The sequence below is a fragment of the Denticeps clupeoides genome, chromosome 1 (assembly GCF_900700375.1).
Source record: "Denticeps clupeoides chromosome 1, fDenClu1.1, whole genome shotgun sequence".
Taxonomy (NCBI): Eukaryota; Metazoa; Chordata; class Actinopteri; order Clupeiformes; family Denticipitidae; genus Denticeps; species Denticeps clupeoides.
Genome location: NC_041707.1, coordinates 22,414,147 through 22,431,400, shown reverse-complemented (window position 1 = coordinate 22,431,400; position 17,254 = coordinate 22,414,147). Strand labels below are relative to the sequence as shown.

Sequence of the window (17,254 nt, the reverse complement as noted above, 5' to 3'; positions counted from 1 at the left end):
TCTCCAATATTCCCTTATGGAATGGCATGTCATGTTTGGAATGTTGCTTTTTTACATTTTACTTATGTGCTCTTATGCTAGCTACCACCCTTATGCCCTCTTCTCAGCGTAAATAACCAATTTATCAGTTGGAAAAACAATATTCTGGTTTAATTCATCACCTTATTATTATTCTGGATTCATATTATTATTAAGCTGTTGTGCTTTATATATTGGCTGGCCAGGGTAATTTATTGGCCCCTTTACTTATGTTTGCTGACCTAGAGTACTTACAGCAAATTGATTGTGCAGTTGCTTAATAAATTTTAAAATGTATGAACTGCAGATTTGAAGCACAAGTCATTCTTTATCGAATGAACCAATTAGCAATTAGAACAGGAATGTCTGTTGCTCCATCTCAAATTCTACATTCTCCACAGTATTCCATACGGAAGAAAAACTTGATCCCACTGCCTTCCGCTCAATACAGATACCGGCCACATTTTGTGGACTGTGGACTTAAAGAGTACAAGGTGCACCTAGGAGTGGGCAAATACTTTTATTTTATTTTGAAAGTTGAAGGCACAAATAGTAATCCTAATCATTTTTAATCTGTCATTCATGCCAGAAAGGTCATACGCAAGCTTCTCTTTCTACCCCTGATTGCATTGCTCCAAATGCCATTTTTAACATACACTTCTATACCAGCCCACTGGTATAGGCCTAATTTGCCTAATTTTAATTGCACTTGAAAATACTGATATATCTTCAATACATTTTGTAGTTTTTTATTTTATTTTTTATTACAGACATTATTTACCAGGCAAAGGGGATCTCAGAATTCCTAGACATGTACTTTGTATGATGAATGTAAAAGCAAACCATGCATTACGCAAATCTTTTGCCCAAAACATCCAGCACTGAATATGTAATGTTTACATAAAACATTGCGCATGAACGTGCTTATATATAACCCATCCAGCTGAACATTCTCATGAGATGAAGCCCAGGTGTGTTTCTCAGCGATGAAGATTAGGCGAGAGAGAGGCGGGGTGGGTGGGGGAAGATATTACAGCTCAAGGGTGTTCATTTGTTAACAGGCTTATGTGTTTGATGTGGCACCTCGGGGCTGTGTTTCCTTCTGTCATTTTTTCCCCTTTTTTCTTCCTCTCTTTATCACCTGCGCCCCTGCTTTTGCATCATGTTGTCACATTGTGAGATTTCATCCTCCTCTTATTCTGTGTGTTTTACATGTTCTTCTTGATTGCATTTACATGCCTGTCTCCTTGTTCTTTGTTATAATCAACAACTTATGTTCTCTTCTCAGACACCTTTGCAAGTAAAGTGGCTGCCATTCAGGACCAGTATGCTGACGCCTCCATCGGCAACGTGACCGGCAGCAATGCTGTCAACGTCTTCTTGGGCATTGGAGTGGCATGGACCATTGCGGCCGTCCACTGGCGAGCCCAAGGGAAGAGCTTCCAGGTGCCACCCGGCTCGCTGGCGTTCTCTGTCACGCTCTTCACCACCCTGGCTGTGATTTGTGTCGGCGTGCTGCTGTACCGCCGGCGCCCCTCAGTGGCTGGGGGGGAGCTGGGCGGCCCTCGGACTAGCAAGATACTCACCTCTCTGCTCTTCATCAGCCTATGGCTTATATATATCCTGCTGGCATCACTGGAGGCCTACTGTCACATACCCAGCTTCTGAGAGAGGGAGGAGGGAGACTGTGAGATTGTATAAAAAAAGAGAAAAAAATGCTAAATGGAAAGATGTGGATAAGAGAAAATCTGTTTTAAAAGTATAATAAAACAGGCAAAATTTCTTGAATTACAAAAAAAATGACAAGATGCAGGAAGAATGCCAATGTCCCTGCCTCTTTCATCATCTTTGCAGCCCACACCTTCAGTAGGATCTGAACCCCTCTGAGATGCTGCCTTACCACAACTCAGCTGTAACTTGTCTTAATTTTGAACAAAAAAAAGTGTAGAGTGTTCTGCTGCTGGCCTACTCTTGCTCCTGTTGAGCCAATCCCAGCATCCCTTCTTCCCTTCAAGGAGCTCCTATCTTTTTCTACTTTTCTGTGATGTGCATCAGTGATGTTTTTGGTGCAACTGTAATGCTATTTTAGAAAATGGACACATGAACATTGGAAACAGTCATATGGAGAAAAATGCATGCAATATGTGAGAAAAGTGTGAGACAGCAGCATGGGGCTGAAAATTGCAATTGACACAGGTTTTGTGTGTGTGTGTGTGTGTGTGTGTGTGGGTGTGTGTGTGTGTGTGTACACACACACACACACACAGAAGTCAATTTCAAGAAACAGGAAAGAAGGATCTTCCAAAGGATGATGAACTATTACAAAAGCAACAGACATGTATGACTTGCCAGTCTGTCTTATTAAAAAACAATAGCGTCACTGACAGCAGCCATCCTACTAACTCTGAAATGAGAGTTATCATCTGCGTGTCCCAGTGATCGTATTCTCCTACATGGACTGAATGGACTGAAATGGCATTATCATAAATTATTGCGCTTTTTGGACCTTTTTTCTTGTTCTTAATTAATGGCCACTCTGTACTTGGTGGTATGGTGCATATGATCTTTATTTATTATTTAGTTGTATTGTATGTGTTTGTGAGAATAGCAAACCCTACGGCAGCCGCAGAAGGAACCACCAAGATACTGCCTTTTTGAACCTGACCCATTCCACCTGAACCAACCCAAACCAGTATCATGTGACCAAGTGACAGCGTTACTCTGACCAGTGTGATTATTCTTTCTGTGGGTGTCATTTAATTACCCTGAACACTATAACCTGACATGACTGTTATTTCAGAATGAGCATGTGTGACTTAATAGAAGTTATTTTTAGTCTTCACTGGTCAGCCACTGTTCAAGCTTGGCAAATAAAGAAAAAGTAAAAAAAAAAAAAAAAAGCTAAGCCGAGATGATCATGTGAAACAGCAGCCCTTAACCAAGACTGATGCTGAGATCATTCAGGAATAAATGAATAATGATGAGGCTGGTAAAGACAGAGGGGATGATGGATTTGGCGTGCCGTGCCAGGGCTTTGCTATAAATAGCGGCAGATGATCCAGTCTTGTACATTCTTACAGGAGACTTTGTGCGTAGATTGTGTATTTTTAGGCCCCTCTGTTGCTAGGCAACCGTACGCGAGTGTCACTGATTCGGTCTGTTGATGGTGTTTGATTGTGTCTGTGTAATAATCCCTTTATATATAAGTACCTTTCTCAAGTGTCCCCTGGTGCAATCTCTCTGAAAAGCTGTTCCGTTAAAAAACATTTTCTGAATGAACCTGCAAATAAAGACTGAGAGAAGGAAAGGGGATGTAATTAATGAGGTCTAGACAGAAGTCTCAGGACAGAGAGGATCTTGGGAAAGCGAAGCTGTTACCATTATAATCGCTGGCTCGGCTGCTGCCTCTGGACAGTCATCCTTGTTTGTCCAGTGATGATGAGGGTGCATGTGGTGAAGGGGGACCACGTGTCCTCACAAAGACAGGAGAACCAAAAACTATGATCTCCACTAGGAAAATGCTTGTTTTTTTATGTAATCAAAAAATAACCCAAATGATTGTCTGGTTAATGAGGTTCATTTCAGCAACAAAATTAGTTTGGGAACAGAAGGACTGAAGATCATAATAAATATCATAGATAGGTATTACCCATATAGATCATCCTCACAAAGATGTGATGTGTGTGTGTGTGTGTGTGTACACCCTTGATGATACATTTGTAATGGGATGTTTCTGTTGGCTCTGCTCCCAGGAGTCCAGATATTGAGATTGTGAGTGTCACTGACTCTGTGTCAGACAGCTATCAAAAATGAGAGAGGCAAGCAAACACACACACACACACACACGTCCTGATTGTGTGATAATCATCTTGCTCACATGCAAAAAAAAAAAAAGCTGAATTATAAAACACATGGCTATTCATCCATTTATTGCCATTATTTTCAGACATGTGACGTCCCACCTACATCCCAGAATATGCAGCTTACCGCTGCTCCATCAGTATTATGGTTCGTTTTACTGTGATCAAAAGAGCAGCTCATTTTTTACTTGAGGTGAATTCTGTGTGTGTTTTTGAATGACATTGTTTTTATTTAACTGCTGTTCGGTTCACCATGTCAGAGTGTATTGAAGAACTTCGATACTGCATTACACGGTTGTGCGGAGGAGGCATGAGGAGAAGGTTTACTTTTTTTTATGTCTGTGTCTGTGAAGGTTTTCTTGTTGGTGGCATATATAGGGGTCTCTGAAATGAGCCTGGCTGTTTCATCAGTGCAGCCTGATTTACTACGTGTTTGTGTGTTTGTTTGTGTGTGTGTGTGTGTGTGTGTGTGTGTGAGAGAGAGAGAGAGAGACCACATACTGCTTCATATCTAATCTCTGTTTTCCATTGTTTCCTTGTTCTTGCATGTTTTTCCTTATCACATTGTGCTCAAGGAGGGCAATTTCTTCAGTATAAACATTACAAGAATTTTCATTTGTTTCTGTCCTTTGAGTTTTAATGATCAGCCACCAAGTGCTCTCCTTTTCGCCTCCCTATAATTATCTTTGCTTTGGAGATATGTATTAGTTTGCACTGTTTTGAAAGTAGAAGCAATAGAAATTCAATGTTAGTGAACATCTCATTCTGTGTGCGTTTATATGTGTGTGTGTGCGTATGCGCGCATGTCCTAAGATTGTGTTTGCATGTCATCTTCTTTCATTCCAAACTATGAAATGTGGTATAGACGTAATGTCCAACCTATTTTTAAAAAATGTATTACAGAGGAAGGTTTTGTTTCTTGCATTCTTTTATTTAAAAATATATTAAACTTGAATTAAACTGACTGTTTTAGTATTAATTATTGCAGCTTCATGCCTCAATCACTACTATATGTACTGAAGAAGGCAAAATACAGTTCTCAAGAAGAGGAATCTATTGCATAATTTTCTCTCCGTCTGACTCAAAACGAGGCACAACAGTCACACATCCCAATTCCCCTGTCATCCCGAGACATCCAAACTACACAGTAGAGGAATTCTGAAAAGAAAAAGGGAAAAGAAAATTCGACAAAGACCGTTGTTGCAAAAATGATGACGGCTGGAGATAAGAAAGGAAGACAGAATTGAAGAAGGTGTGAAAAGACAAGTGGCCAGTGAAATAAATCTACTCTGAGGAGACATGTCTGACACCTCAGTGGTATTTTGTAATGAAAAGTGATTGTAATTTTGAAATACTGCAGCACAGCACATGGTGCACACAGCTAAATGTGTCCACTGCTTTTAACCCATAAACCTTGGTGAGCAGTGGGCAGCCATGACAGGCGCCCGATGAGAAGTGTGTGGGGACGGTGCTTTGCTCAGTGGCACCTTGGTGGTTCGGGATTCCAGCCGGCAATGTTCAGATCACAGGTCCACTTCCTCAACCAGGACTACAGGGTTCGGCCACAGGGTTGAGTGGACATCAGTGTTACTCCGTAAGAACAGATAGAAACATCAGAGAACCTTTTCCATTTTCCTTGTGAACTGCTCTCTCACTTTAAATAACCACTTAGTCTTAACACTAGAAGTCCCAGAGAGTTGTCATTTGACAATTCTACCTATAAAACCCACAGGACAGTCGATTGACTGGAAGACTTTTAACTAATATCCTTAATCACCTGTGAACAGATGCTTTTGTTACGTAAACAAGGTGGGGCCATGCTGAGCCACTTCAAGTCCCATGGTCACTACCAGAGCACGTCCTGGGACACTGGGAGCAGGGTGCAGACTCACACAAGGTGCTAGCTTACCGGAGGATATAGTCACACCTACAGACAATTGATAGTCACCAATTCATCTAGTCCCTTAGGACCGTGGAAGGAGACTGGAGAACATGGGAGAAACCCACGGCAACACAGGGAGAGCATGCAAACTCTGAGCTGGTATTCCAACTCGCAACCTTGGAAGTGTGAGCTGCTGTGGTTCAAATTTTGAAATCAGACTGAAAAAAAACAGTAGGACACAGGTACACACTTCAAATCCACATTATAATTATAAAATGAAATGGACATTTAATGACATTGTTGGATATGTTCATAAAAGAGAACAAAATGAGATACTTGGGTTCCATATTTGATAATAGCAATAATAAAAACAGGAGAAACTATTAAAAATAAAAAGTACTCAAATCTTTCAAAGTAAGTATAAAATGTCCAAGGGAGATTTAGGAAGAAACAAATAAAACTATTTAACTCTCCCAATTCCAAAAGGACTCTCAGAAAATTCACTCCACTGTGGGAAAGTAAAGCCCTGAAGATTCCAGACAGGGAGCGCAAGGGAAATTAAATGAGAAGCGAAAAGGGCTGCCATTATACTCCGATATTATCCTTTTCCCCGACAACATTCTGAGCCATTCATCTTACCGTAGTATCAGCGTTTCGTAATATTTAAATCAAATAAGCAGTTGCTATTTTGAGCGACAGCACTTGAGTGATTTTTAAATCAAATCCCCTCTTATTTATCAGTTTTAAAACAGATGGTGGGGAATGAAATCATTTTTTTTCTGTTTGTTGTAATCCTGTTCTGTCTCTTCAGAACTACAGTGCTCTGCAGTCAGGGCTGCAGTGTGCTTTTGTGCAGTGGCTTTTAAAATGAAAGTAACTTTTTCCATTGGTGTGTGCGTGCACACTCACACAACACACACCCTTAAACACACCTTCTTCTTGCTCATCATTGGTCAGATTTACAACTGCAGGACAGTGGCTGTCTGGGTATTCTTGGGTGGCACGAATGAGCAGCCACCCAACAAGGATGCATCTTAATAACTATCTGATCTGCAGTGGTCCTTTGGTCATGTTTCAGTGTCGTAGTTGAGGGGCTGATAAACTACAGCAGCAGGTGGCCTTCAATCTCTGATCTGTATGAACAAATGCAATGGGTCGGTTTCTGCTGAAAATGCATGTCGAAGCGTGATTTCTGCACAATATTTAGACCAGCCTGTGAAATACTGGGAGAATGTCGTCTGTTTGTAGAATGTAGATTTTAATAAACACCATGTTAGGAGGGAGACGGGCTGACACTGGCAAACATCATTTCATTACTGAACGGAAGGATGAATGGGAAAATCATTCCTGATAAAAATCTGCTTCCATCTGCCAAGATGATGAAGTGGAAACAAGGTTGGATGTTTCAGCAGGACAATGATCCCACACAGAGCCAAAGAAACTCAACTGGTTTCAGACAATTCATAGAAGGGGCCCACAGAAGCTTCCAAATTTGAATACTGTTTGTGAAGAATGAGAAAAGATTACACCTAAACAATGCAGGCATCTTGTTTCTCCTGTCCTGTCATCACCAAAAACTTTAGAACAAAGTATTAAAGAAACTTCACTTAGTATGTTTATTACTGTTCCCCAGTATTTATTACACAGGAACTGAACATATATGTTTTTTTTTTGGTTGGGTTAATTATGAAGAAGTTCAATTCTTATTTTACACGCTGTATATTGGGCAGCCTTTTGTCATTCAGGCTGATTTGTTAGAAGTGGGAAATGATCCGTACAACCTCCAGACCCACCCAATCTTTGAGAGTTCTGGACCAAAAACTGTCCAAGGAAGGAAAAGGGTCAGTAATGCACATGTGGCATGCAAGCTGGTCTTATGTTGTCTGATCCAACAGAAGCGTTATTATAGCTCGGGAACCTGGATGCACGCCTGTTGCTTACCTGGGGAATGCATTCATTTCCATGTTACATACAACCTACCTTAACACTGGTGTTGAACAAGTGCACCCGTGTTCCCTGACGTTGTTGTGTTCCTAAAAGCATTCACGAACCAAATCTGAAGTGTTGACATGGCCGATCAGTGAAAATAAGCATCAAACAATAATTTACAGTGCTGTGATATCATTGTTCTTTTACGGGCCACTCATTTAGTTCACACTGTGATACAACACAAGTGACTGAGTCACTTTCTGAAAAAAAATTCTTAATGATGGATGCTAACACCCCAGAATGATGTAAACTGAAACCATACTTCCTTATCTGAGGAAAATCCCAACGGGCAGGTCACTGAGACAGCAAAGTCGGGGGAAAGCAGCAGTCTAGACAAAATTCTGTGTTTATTCAATGTACAGGTTATATTATATTTTATTGTGGCAATAAAAATTACATCCAGAATAATCATTTTCCCTTTCAAAAGACCAGTACTTTCTCTAAATACAGTGTTAACAAGCAAAAAAAGGACAATAACAGTCAAAGAAGACAAAGGTGACTGGGGACAGAAATACAAAAGCTACCAGTTCCTCCATTTTTTTTTCCCTCCAAGAGACCAAACTTAATTAGCACTTTGGGGGAATTCATCTACTGAGTGGCGCTAAAACAACATTATTGATTAAAGCTAAGTTTGCCCTGCCATCGAATTTCAGCAGGATTTCATTTATTCCAGCAAAATTCCGGTCATTCACTTAAAGCCTTTGGGAAACTGAGGAGCAGAATCCAGCAATGGCTGTTGAAGAGGACAACTCATCTTGTTTAAAGGGGACACTGCAACAAATATAGAATCTGCAATAAATGCTTTTAAAAGGGAGTTACTAATATTTTAAGTTGAAATAAAAGTGCTAAATTAGTTATTTTCACATATGGATCCTGTTAAACATTAAATATATTTTAAAAAATGCTAAATACACAGATAGAAACAGGTGAAGGGGAACTCTCAAAGCAGGTCTTCAAGCAGAAGCTATTACACAGATCATCTGCCAATAAAAAGATGGTGGGTAGGAGGTGGAGAGTTGGCAAAATGTCCAGCTGCCAAACAGTTCCATGGCCCACGGTCCATGCCCAAAAGCTCACAAAAAGCTGTAAAGACCATTGTGAGGAATTCCTACAAAAATTCAAAATAAGAAGAAAAATAATCCCAAGTCCACAACTGTAAAAGGCTTCTACAATAGAGCCTTCTACTGATTAAAATGTTATTTGGAAATAAAAAGTAATAATGTTTATTGAAACCTAAGGTGAATCAGCTTTCTCCATCCAAGTAAATACAGGCAGCACTTTGAGATTTCATTACTCAAAACGAGGGTTTGTGGGTCACCAGTGACATCACTTCCTGTCTGTTGGTACTTGTTTGCCCCTTTAAACATTCAAAGCAGAATAACTCGTCCCTCGATCTGTACCTGTAGTCAGTAGTAGAACCTTTCAGCATTACAACACACACACGATACACACCATACTTTGATCTCTTATACAAATGTTAATATGTACACACCAGACAGTTCCACAATGAGACAACTAGGACAAAAATAACATAACTCTCTCAAATAAGATGGACAACAAACACTAATAAATGTGAGACAAGTACCGTGTGTTTTTATATAATCTATACAGGCAACTGATCTCTAGCAGCACCCACCATTTGGTCAACTTGACACATAAAATCACTCCTTTCTCTCCTCTAGCTTCTGATACTCGAGCAAAGTTAGTACAGAGAAAAGAAAAAGGAAATGTTAAAGCATGGACAGAGAATGTGAGGTCAGGTGAGTGGTTTTCAGAACACTCCTTCACCTTATTCAGAAGAGTCTCAAGAATAACGACCAGCTAAATCCAAAAAATGACATGTTTGAGATGACTAGAGAAATGGCTTGACTATATATGGTCCTGATGATCAATAAGGTCCAACACAGCACAGCTCAGTGCCTCATCACTACACTTATATGTATGCCCATGATTACTGATGTTCCACAGATTACACCCTTTGGGTGTGTGTGTGGTCAGTACTCACTGAGTAACTTGGCCTTGGATTTAGGGGACAGCTCCCACCTGGTAATGAAGGGTGGTGTGTGTGTGTGTGTGTGTGTGTGTGTGTGTGTGTGTGTTTGTGTGTCTGAATGTCAAAACCCTCTTAGGTTCCGAGGTCAAAACACCAACACAGTGATGGGAAAAAGAGGAAGAGCTGTTAGTTTATTTTCCATTATCTTAGCACAGAAAAGAAAAATCAAGATTTTACTAGAAGTAAACTACAAGTTTAGAGAAGACTGGGAAATCCCCACACAGCTCAGCAGTGAGTGACTGGTTTTCCGGGACAAGGTGGACGGGAAGGTGTGATGTGTAGAAGGTGTGATGTGCCAATTACTGACAGAATCTCACATACAGAATTAGTGTGGATTAGATTAAAGCCTCACCGGAGAGAAGCAAGAGATCGAGATTGAAAAGAGGAGGACACACAAGACAGAAGCAAGATTACATGGTCAAACAGGAAGCAGGATGCAAGGCATAACGCTTCTGGAAGAAACAGTGTAATCTGGAGCTAATGTTAGTGTTTGAACAGACACATCTTATGAGAACGTGTAGTTGTTCATTCATGAATTGTCATTAACAAATCCACCCCAGGCTTCAATCATTATAAAGCATCACTGCGATCAAAGTGGATCTAGACATCTTTGATGAAATCCTCACAGTTTGACATCTCTTCCCACTAATGGATTAATGGTTTTGTGTTTTTCCCCCAGTGGTGGTTCCAGTACACCATATACACTGGCACTTTTCTGTGTTAATATTAACCTAATGATTCAGATAATCTAAAAAGTGAATATATGCCCACACATGAGGCTGCACTGCCACCTGGTGGACACTCAAAAGCTGCTCAAAGCAATAAAAAAAAGAAAATGAGGAGTTTTTTGTGTTGAAAGCTGCTCAAGATAAAACATGAAGAGTGAACAAAAAAAAAAACAGAATATATATAATTAATTTAGTATCGCTATTACTATATCATTGTAATCCAGTGAGCATCAATCTAGGAAACAGGGGGAGGGAGAAGATTCTGGAATAAAAATGGAGATGAAATTGGCAACGACCAATGCCAAGTTACGACGCAGAAAGCTCCGCCTCCGACAGAACAGGTGTGCTGGAGGATGAGGAGTCATCGGCTAAGGAGGGGGTGCTAGTGTCAATACTACGATTCCAGCTGTGATTGGGTGAAGGGAATGGGGGCGTGCTGCTGTTGGAAGGTGGGCCCGAGCCTGTGCTGTCGTGATTGGGCAGCGAGCTGCAGAGGGCGTCACTCTGCATCCCTTTGCTCTCCAACTCCCCCTGCAAGTACTGACAGATCTCTTCAGGCAAACGCTGGAACTCCGCCTCCAAATCGTTCTCCAGGCGTGCCTGTTGCTGTGAAGGTAATAAAAGTAAAAAAAAAGTTAAAAATGTAGTTTGAAAATATGCCTAGGTGACACAGTCTTCCAAACAAAAGGAATACCAATAGATGGCAAATACATGATATTTACATTTTTACATTTACAGCATTTATCAGACGCCCTTATCCAGTGCGACTTACAATCAGTAGTTACAGGGACAGTCTCCCTGGAGCAACTTAGGGTTAAGCGTCTTGCTCAGGGACACAATGTAAGTGGGATTCGAAACCGGGTCTTCTGGTTCATAGGCGAGTGTGTTACCCACTAGGCTACTTACACCCATATTTTACATTTACTTTTTCAAGGCAATTTTCCATGACCATATGTTGTCAGAAATTTGAAAATTTGAAAAAGTCAAATTATTATTACATTTATGACAAAGTTTCATGGGCCCCAATCAGGTGAGAGTATAGATCATCAGGAGTAAAATGACTTGGCAGCGGAGGTGCTGGAATATGGAAGCAACACATGCAGTAGCATGTGATGTGGTTCATTACGTAAAGCCAATAAAGATACTATAGACCTGCGCTAGTTTTAAACGTTGTAAACATAGAAAAACTTTTCTTACAGTCTTACTGGAATTATGTACTTTCTTATACATGTATGTGTCTGATTTTAAAAAAATTTCCAAAACTTTATGTTTATTTCGCATTCAAAAACTTTTCAAGACCTGGAAAATTCTCTTTTCCAATTCCATGACTTTTCTAGGTTTTTTTTTTTAATGACCGTAAGAACACCGGATTAAATGGCAATAAAGAAGCCTTTATTTCAAATATACAATATAATTCAGCTCAGTTAATGTAACATTTTACTTTTCATTACAATATAAAGATAAAAAAAGAAAAAGTGAAGTGATTGTCACTTGTGATACACAGCACACGGTGCACACATTGAAATTTGTCCTGTGCATTTAACCCACCACCCTTTGCTCATTGGCACCTCAGTGGCACCTTGACGGATTGGGATTCGACCCAGCAACCTTCTGAATACAGGGCCGCTTCCTTAACCGCTAGGCCACCACTGCCCCTGAATGTTGGGTAAAGAAGGATGGGTACTGACCACTGGCCAGTCAGCTTCGATGCTTTTCAGGACCTCTGAATGTCCCACCCTCAGCTTCTCCTGACGCTTCGTCTGCTCCTCCTCCAGCTGGAGGCACAGACAGATGGAGTTAACATCACTACTCTTACTGTATGTGTGTGTGTGTGTTCCTTTTATTTCTGTATGATTATACAGTTAATTCTGACCTAGCATTTTCATTGGCAAAAAAATTGGCTCTAAACTCCATTATTTTGTTTACAACATTCATGTGAAAGCTGTGCCTAAGAGAAGAGGACACTCACCCTGCGGATGATATTAACACTGTCCTGGATGTGCTTCCTGTTGATCTCATTCAGCTCCCTGCAAAGCCAGAGAAAACTAGATGGTTCTCTTTCCCTCCATTAATGTTTGTAATTATTAATAAGAAATAACGATTATTATTTATAAGAAATAACGAGTGAAAGAGCAGCAGAATCGTTTCATGGTCTTGACTAGACTCACGTCTCAGCCTTCTCTTTGTCTCCCTTCTTCGCCTCAAAAATGCTGTTCTGACGCTTTCGGTCCATTATCTTCTGAAGCTCTTTCTTCTCTCTGATAAGAAAGTAAGTTAATGTAATTCACATGCCACACACACACACACACACACACACACACAGTGATTCCTTACTTCTCACAGGTCTCCTTGAGTTTTTTCAGTTGTGCTGCCTGACACTCCTTTGCCATTTCTTTAAGTTTATCAAAAGCCTGAAAAAAAAAAAAAAACAATATTGCAAGTGTGTGGTGAACAGAACAAACATGCCTGAATGTGCAGTTTAGACAGAGATAAGGCTTTAATTATATGACCACGGGTGCGTGGTGTACCTCTGTGAGGTGACTCTGTTTCTTCTCTCTCTCCAGCTGATGTTGGGCTTTTCGGAGGTTCAGAAGTTCTTGCATCTGCCACTCCCTCAGCTGTACGGCCTGCTTCTGTAGCTCCTGATCCAGAGCAGAGAGTTCCGACCGCACCGGGTCTTCCGCCTCACTATTCACACACACATTTAGAGCCACTGGATCTTTATTATTGACTGAAATATTGTCCCCAAAACCAGCAGATCATCCAGTGTCTCCATGGATCATGGTTCATTCTTCAAATATATTTTAGGAGACCAGATCCTGCCCTGATCCTATCCTTTCCACAAAAAAAATCAATTTTGCATATCATTCACATTATATTTCAGTCTTGGTATCTTGGCAATGCTAACTGAAATATTAAAATTTTAGGTTATTAGATCTTTAACCTGATTCTGTACAACTTGTTCTTGAAAAAAATGTATTTAAAAGGTTGTTTTAACTTTGACCACAAGGATTTACAGCTACATTTTTGACTAGACCTCATATAGTTCAGAGGAAATCCTGTGGAATATATCAATAACCGTAGCTCTAAAGAATCTCACACTTACTTTTTCTTCATACTGTTTCTGAGTCGTTTTTCCATCTGGCTGCGGCGTTTCTGGATGTCAGAGTTCAGCTGGTTTGCACGATTTCTCTGGTCCTTACACACGACCCACACCTGACAGTTATACACATACAGAAATAAATTACCTGCATGATTCATTCAGTGCATCACCGCATTGGCTCTGCAAGATTGAGTGTGTAGGAGTGTTTATGAATTTCTGACCTTCTTCAGGTGTTTCTTGCGCAGCTCCTTCAGCTCTTTGCACTGCTTCTTGAGCAGCTTCAAGTAGGACTTATGCAGCTTCAGATCATCAATAGACTGTGGTTTGATTACTATAGAACATACACCCACACACACAAACGTGAATGTAAACAGACACATGCAAACACACACAATTAGTGAGTAACCGGGCCGAGATGTCCTATTCAGTCACACATGATCTGTCTGGCATGTGAGGATAAAGACGAGGATGACTATGGTTGACATACCTGTGAGTACTGTATCGATGAGAGACTGGGATGTTTCTTTCGGGGGAGGAACTTCATGTGAATGAAAACACATACACACACAAAAACTGTCAAAATGTAGGTCACATGTTTCATGAGAGGCAGAATGTGCCATGAAGGTCATGTGACATTTTCTGTACACAAGCATGGGAAAGAAAGTGGAAAATGGTAGAATGGAGGATTGAGAGAATGTTCTAAAGTTCTAAGCCACGCCTACCTGGCCCAGGGTTTGGAAGCTCTGGAAGATCAGAGCAAGGCAGTGCTACAAGCACAGGGTGCGGGTCCAAAGGCCGAGGGTCAAACTTTTCCTTCTCTTCCTGTTTAACTGGGGCTCTCTGCACAATGCAGCACAGTTACTGAGCACCATGGGATACATACATACAGACTGATTCAGGATATGTACATTTATAAAAATCAGTCTGGTGCAGGGGTGAGAATAACAGACTGCTGTGCTCAAGGCCAAGGTTCAGATTAGAGCAGCACAGACAGAATTATAAACAATAAAATGCAAATCTAGAGTTCAAACATGTTATTGGATTGCAGTATGAAGAAACTAGACCGATCACAATCTTGATACTTACAAGCAGACTGTTATCCAAACAACGGTGATTTAATTTATGAATAAGCCTGATCATGGTTAAATCATTTCCATAAGAGTCTTATGGGAAAGATGGAATGTCCGCATAATGACAGCCACAGTTCCTTTTCACAATTTAAATTAAATAAAAAATACACAACATTTGAAGTTCATGAAAATTATCTTAAATTTAAATAAATATGTGTCACATAAAGAATCGGAAATTGTGCTAAACTGTGCTAAAGACTAATTGTTTATTATAATGTGCCTTTCTACATGTATGTGACTTCTCAGTATTTTAATTAATTTGCCAAAATGTAGTCATTATGGGGTGTTGTATGTTGAACTGTATTTCATTAATTAAAGGTCCCATGGCATGAATGTTTTTTGCTTTTATATAGGTATTAGTGGTCCCCTAATACTGTATGTGAAGCCTATTTCCAAAATTCAGCTATGGTGCAGAATTACAGCCACTTTGAGCCAGTCACACAATGTCGATTTTCCCAGGGCATGTCATTTCGGTTCCTGTAGCTTGAAGTGCTAACGGAGAGAAGAGAGGTGGGACGAGGAAGAGAGGGGCCTATAGAAGTTGAGGGACTATTCGCGGAAATGATCATCAACACCATTCACCAACAACAATGTTTGGCACAGACAGTAAGTAGTGTCGACCTTTTACCAGAAAAAATAAAGTTAGTTCAGAGGCTCATGCGACAGAACATTTTTATATTCAATCAAGTTTGCGAGCCATTATGGTTGGTGGAGCTAATTTTTTTGGGGAAAGGGTGCAAAATGATCTGGGTGGGCAGAGCATGAGAAATGGGAGGTAACCTTTCTGCTTATGACTACATAAAGGGAGAAATTCCAGATCAGACCGTCTGAGCTGCTGCTCTCTGAACGGTGAAGCAGAATGGCGAAAGCACTTTTTACATCTATCACCATTTCTAGCCACTGCAGGACCATTGACAGGCTAGCAGAATTAGTATTAATGTTAAATAATCTCACAAAGTGATATTTTCATGTCATGGGACATTTAAAAGCCATTTCCAGCTACCATAGTCACTTACCACATTAGCAATGTGGAGTTTTCTACTGGTCAAAAATGAGGACCCTAAACTTTTGAATGGTAGTTGAGATAAACCTGCTGTAACTTAAAATGATATAACTGACCTCACTATTGTCCTCAAGAAGCACTGCGAGCTGTCTGTCTCTCTGGTCCAACAGAGAGACGTGCTTAATAGGGTTGGTCAGTGCTTCTGCATACTCTGCAACACAAAAAGGTCAAGCACATGTCACTGCACTCTACTGTTTTTTTAATTAGGTAAACCAATAGAAAACCAACTGAGGCTCAAATGTTACAGTATCAGTACTAAGTAATAAGTAGTTCGTTGAGCGGATATTTACCCTGGTGCTCATTGGGAATGTAGTCCTGTGCCTCAATGTACACCAAAAGAGAGGGCAGCAGGAGAGGCTGGTTTAAGTCATTTTTCAGACTGATGTAGTGGTAACCTACACACACATTATAATCTCATAACCAGAACATGAGTCCCATGTAGAGCAGTTTTATCAAGACAAGTGAATCAATAGGGATGAAAATGTGACAATACTGACCTGGACGCAGGGCCAGCACAGGTAGGATACGGTGGCCAATAAATTTCCCGTTCTCCTCAAAGACAGCGAGCCTCACAACTGCCAAAGTAGGCAAGATCACCTGCAAATCATGAGAAGAGGAGCTGATGGTAAGGTTGTGAGACAGGTGGTAAAAATACAGACTGTACAGCAATAAAGAGATAAATATGTACAGTATATGCCAGATGTTAGGGCCCACTCTTGGACAAATAAATAAAAACATAAATAAATAGGCTGCATGTCGGAGTGCTCATATAATACAGTGGTGTGACTGAATATGTGTGAGGAAACCAAAGGACAAAAGAATTATGACATTGAGATTGCCCTTGCTTACTGAGGTCAAGTTAATTATCAAGTTTAAGTGTTTTAAAAAGCTATTTAAAAGGTGTGTGAATATGTATGCACCTTGTTAAAAACAAATGTTTCCTCATTCCACACTGGGTCCAGTGAGTTGTTGTTGGAGGTGCGTGTGCGATATTTCCTCTTCGTATCAGATGGGAGGCCAAACATGTCCACCTCCACATACACACCCACCTTCTTATCAGTCAAAAACTGGCCTGAAATTATCTGTTCATTCACACACACACACAGAGACACACACACCATTTAACACCAAGTTACACCATTACAAGCTAACAGGTTGTGAAAGATCATTAAAACACACGAAACACATCCTACCCTGATCTTAACGGTGTTTGCAACAATGCCATCCACTATGTTCTCAGTGAAGGGGTCAAATTGTTTGTCAGTCCGGCGCATGAACTCCGGCTTCAGCAGGTAACCACATCGGCCATTATACTCAAACACACCCATGTTCAGCTGCATGGGCAGATCTTTAACACACACACACACACACACACACATATATATAATACAGCTGTAATCTGGGTATATATAATTAATATTATATCTC

At 40.4% G+C, this 17,254-nt stretch overlaps 2 protein-coding genes across 5 annotated transcripts in view; one reads left to right on the top strand and one right to left on the bottom strand.

Moving 5' to 3' along the window:
- Positions 1 to 4,838, top strand: part of slc8a4b (solute carrier family 8 member 4b) — a 59,281-nt gene extending 54,443 nt beyond the window's left edge. For both annotated transcript variants that reach the window (XM_028995949.1, XM_028995940.1), the window contains exon 10: positions 1,307 to 4,838. In XM_028995949.1, coding sequence (XP_028851782.1) covers positions 1,307 to 1,686 — 380 coding nt within the window. In that variant the 3' untranslated portion in view covers positions 1,687 to 4,838. The remainder of the gene's footprint in view (positions 1 to 1,306) is intronic.
- A 3,239-nt stretch (positions 4,839 to 8,077) lies between these two features.
- The window catches only part of plcb3 (phospholipase C, beta 3 (phosphatidylinositol-specific)), a 38,744-nt gene continuing 29,567 nt past the window's right edge, over positions 8,078 to 17,254 (bottom strand). For 2 of the 3 annotated variants that reach the window (XM_028995910.1, XM_028995918.1), the window contains 15 exons: positions 17,020 to 17,174; positions 16,747 to 16,908; positions 16,324 to 16,423; positions 16,117 to 16,221; positions 15,883 to 15,977; positions 14,356 to 14,473; positions 14,121 to 14,171; positions 13,855 to 13,964; positions 13,637 to 13,746; positions 13,059 to 13,218; positions 12,865 to 12,941; positions 12,699 to 12,788; positions 12,500 to 12,557; positions 12,219 to 12,305; positions 8,078 to 11,136 (listed from right to left, as the gene is read on the bottom strand). In XM_028995910.1, coding sequence (XP_028851743.1) covers positions 10,837 to 11,136; positions 12,219 to 12,305; positions 12,500 to 12,557; positions 12,699 to 12,788; positions 12,865 to 12,941; positions 13,059 to 13,218; positions 13,637 to 13,746; positions 13,855 to 13,964; positions 14,121 to 14,171; positions 14,356 to 14,473; positions 15,883 to 15,977; positions 16,117 to 16,221; positions 16,324 to 16,423; positions 16,747 to 16,908; positions 17,020 to 17,174 — 1,778 coding nt within the window. In that variant the 3' untranslated portion in view covers positions 8,078 to 10,836. Of the gene's footprint in view, positions 11,137 to 12,218; positions 12,306 to 12,499; positions 12,558 to 12,698; positions 12,789 to 12,864; positions 12,942 to 13,058; positions 13,244 to 13,636; positions 13,747 to 13,854; positions 13,965 to 14,120; positions 14,172 to 14,355; positions 14,474 to 15,882; positions 15,978 to 16,116; positions 16,222 to 16,323; positions 16,424 to 16,746; positions 16,909 to 17,019; positions 17,175 to 17,254 lie in introns of those variants that run through there. The other variant, XM_028995926.1, reaches the window with a different exon arrangement.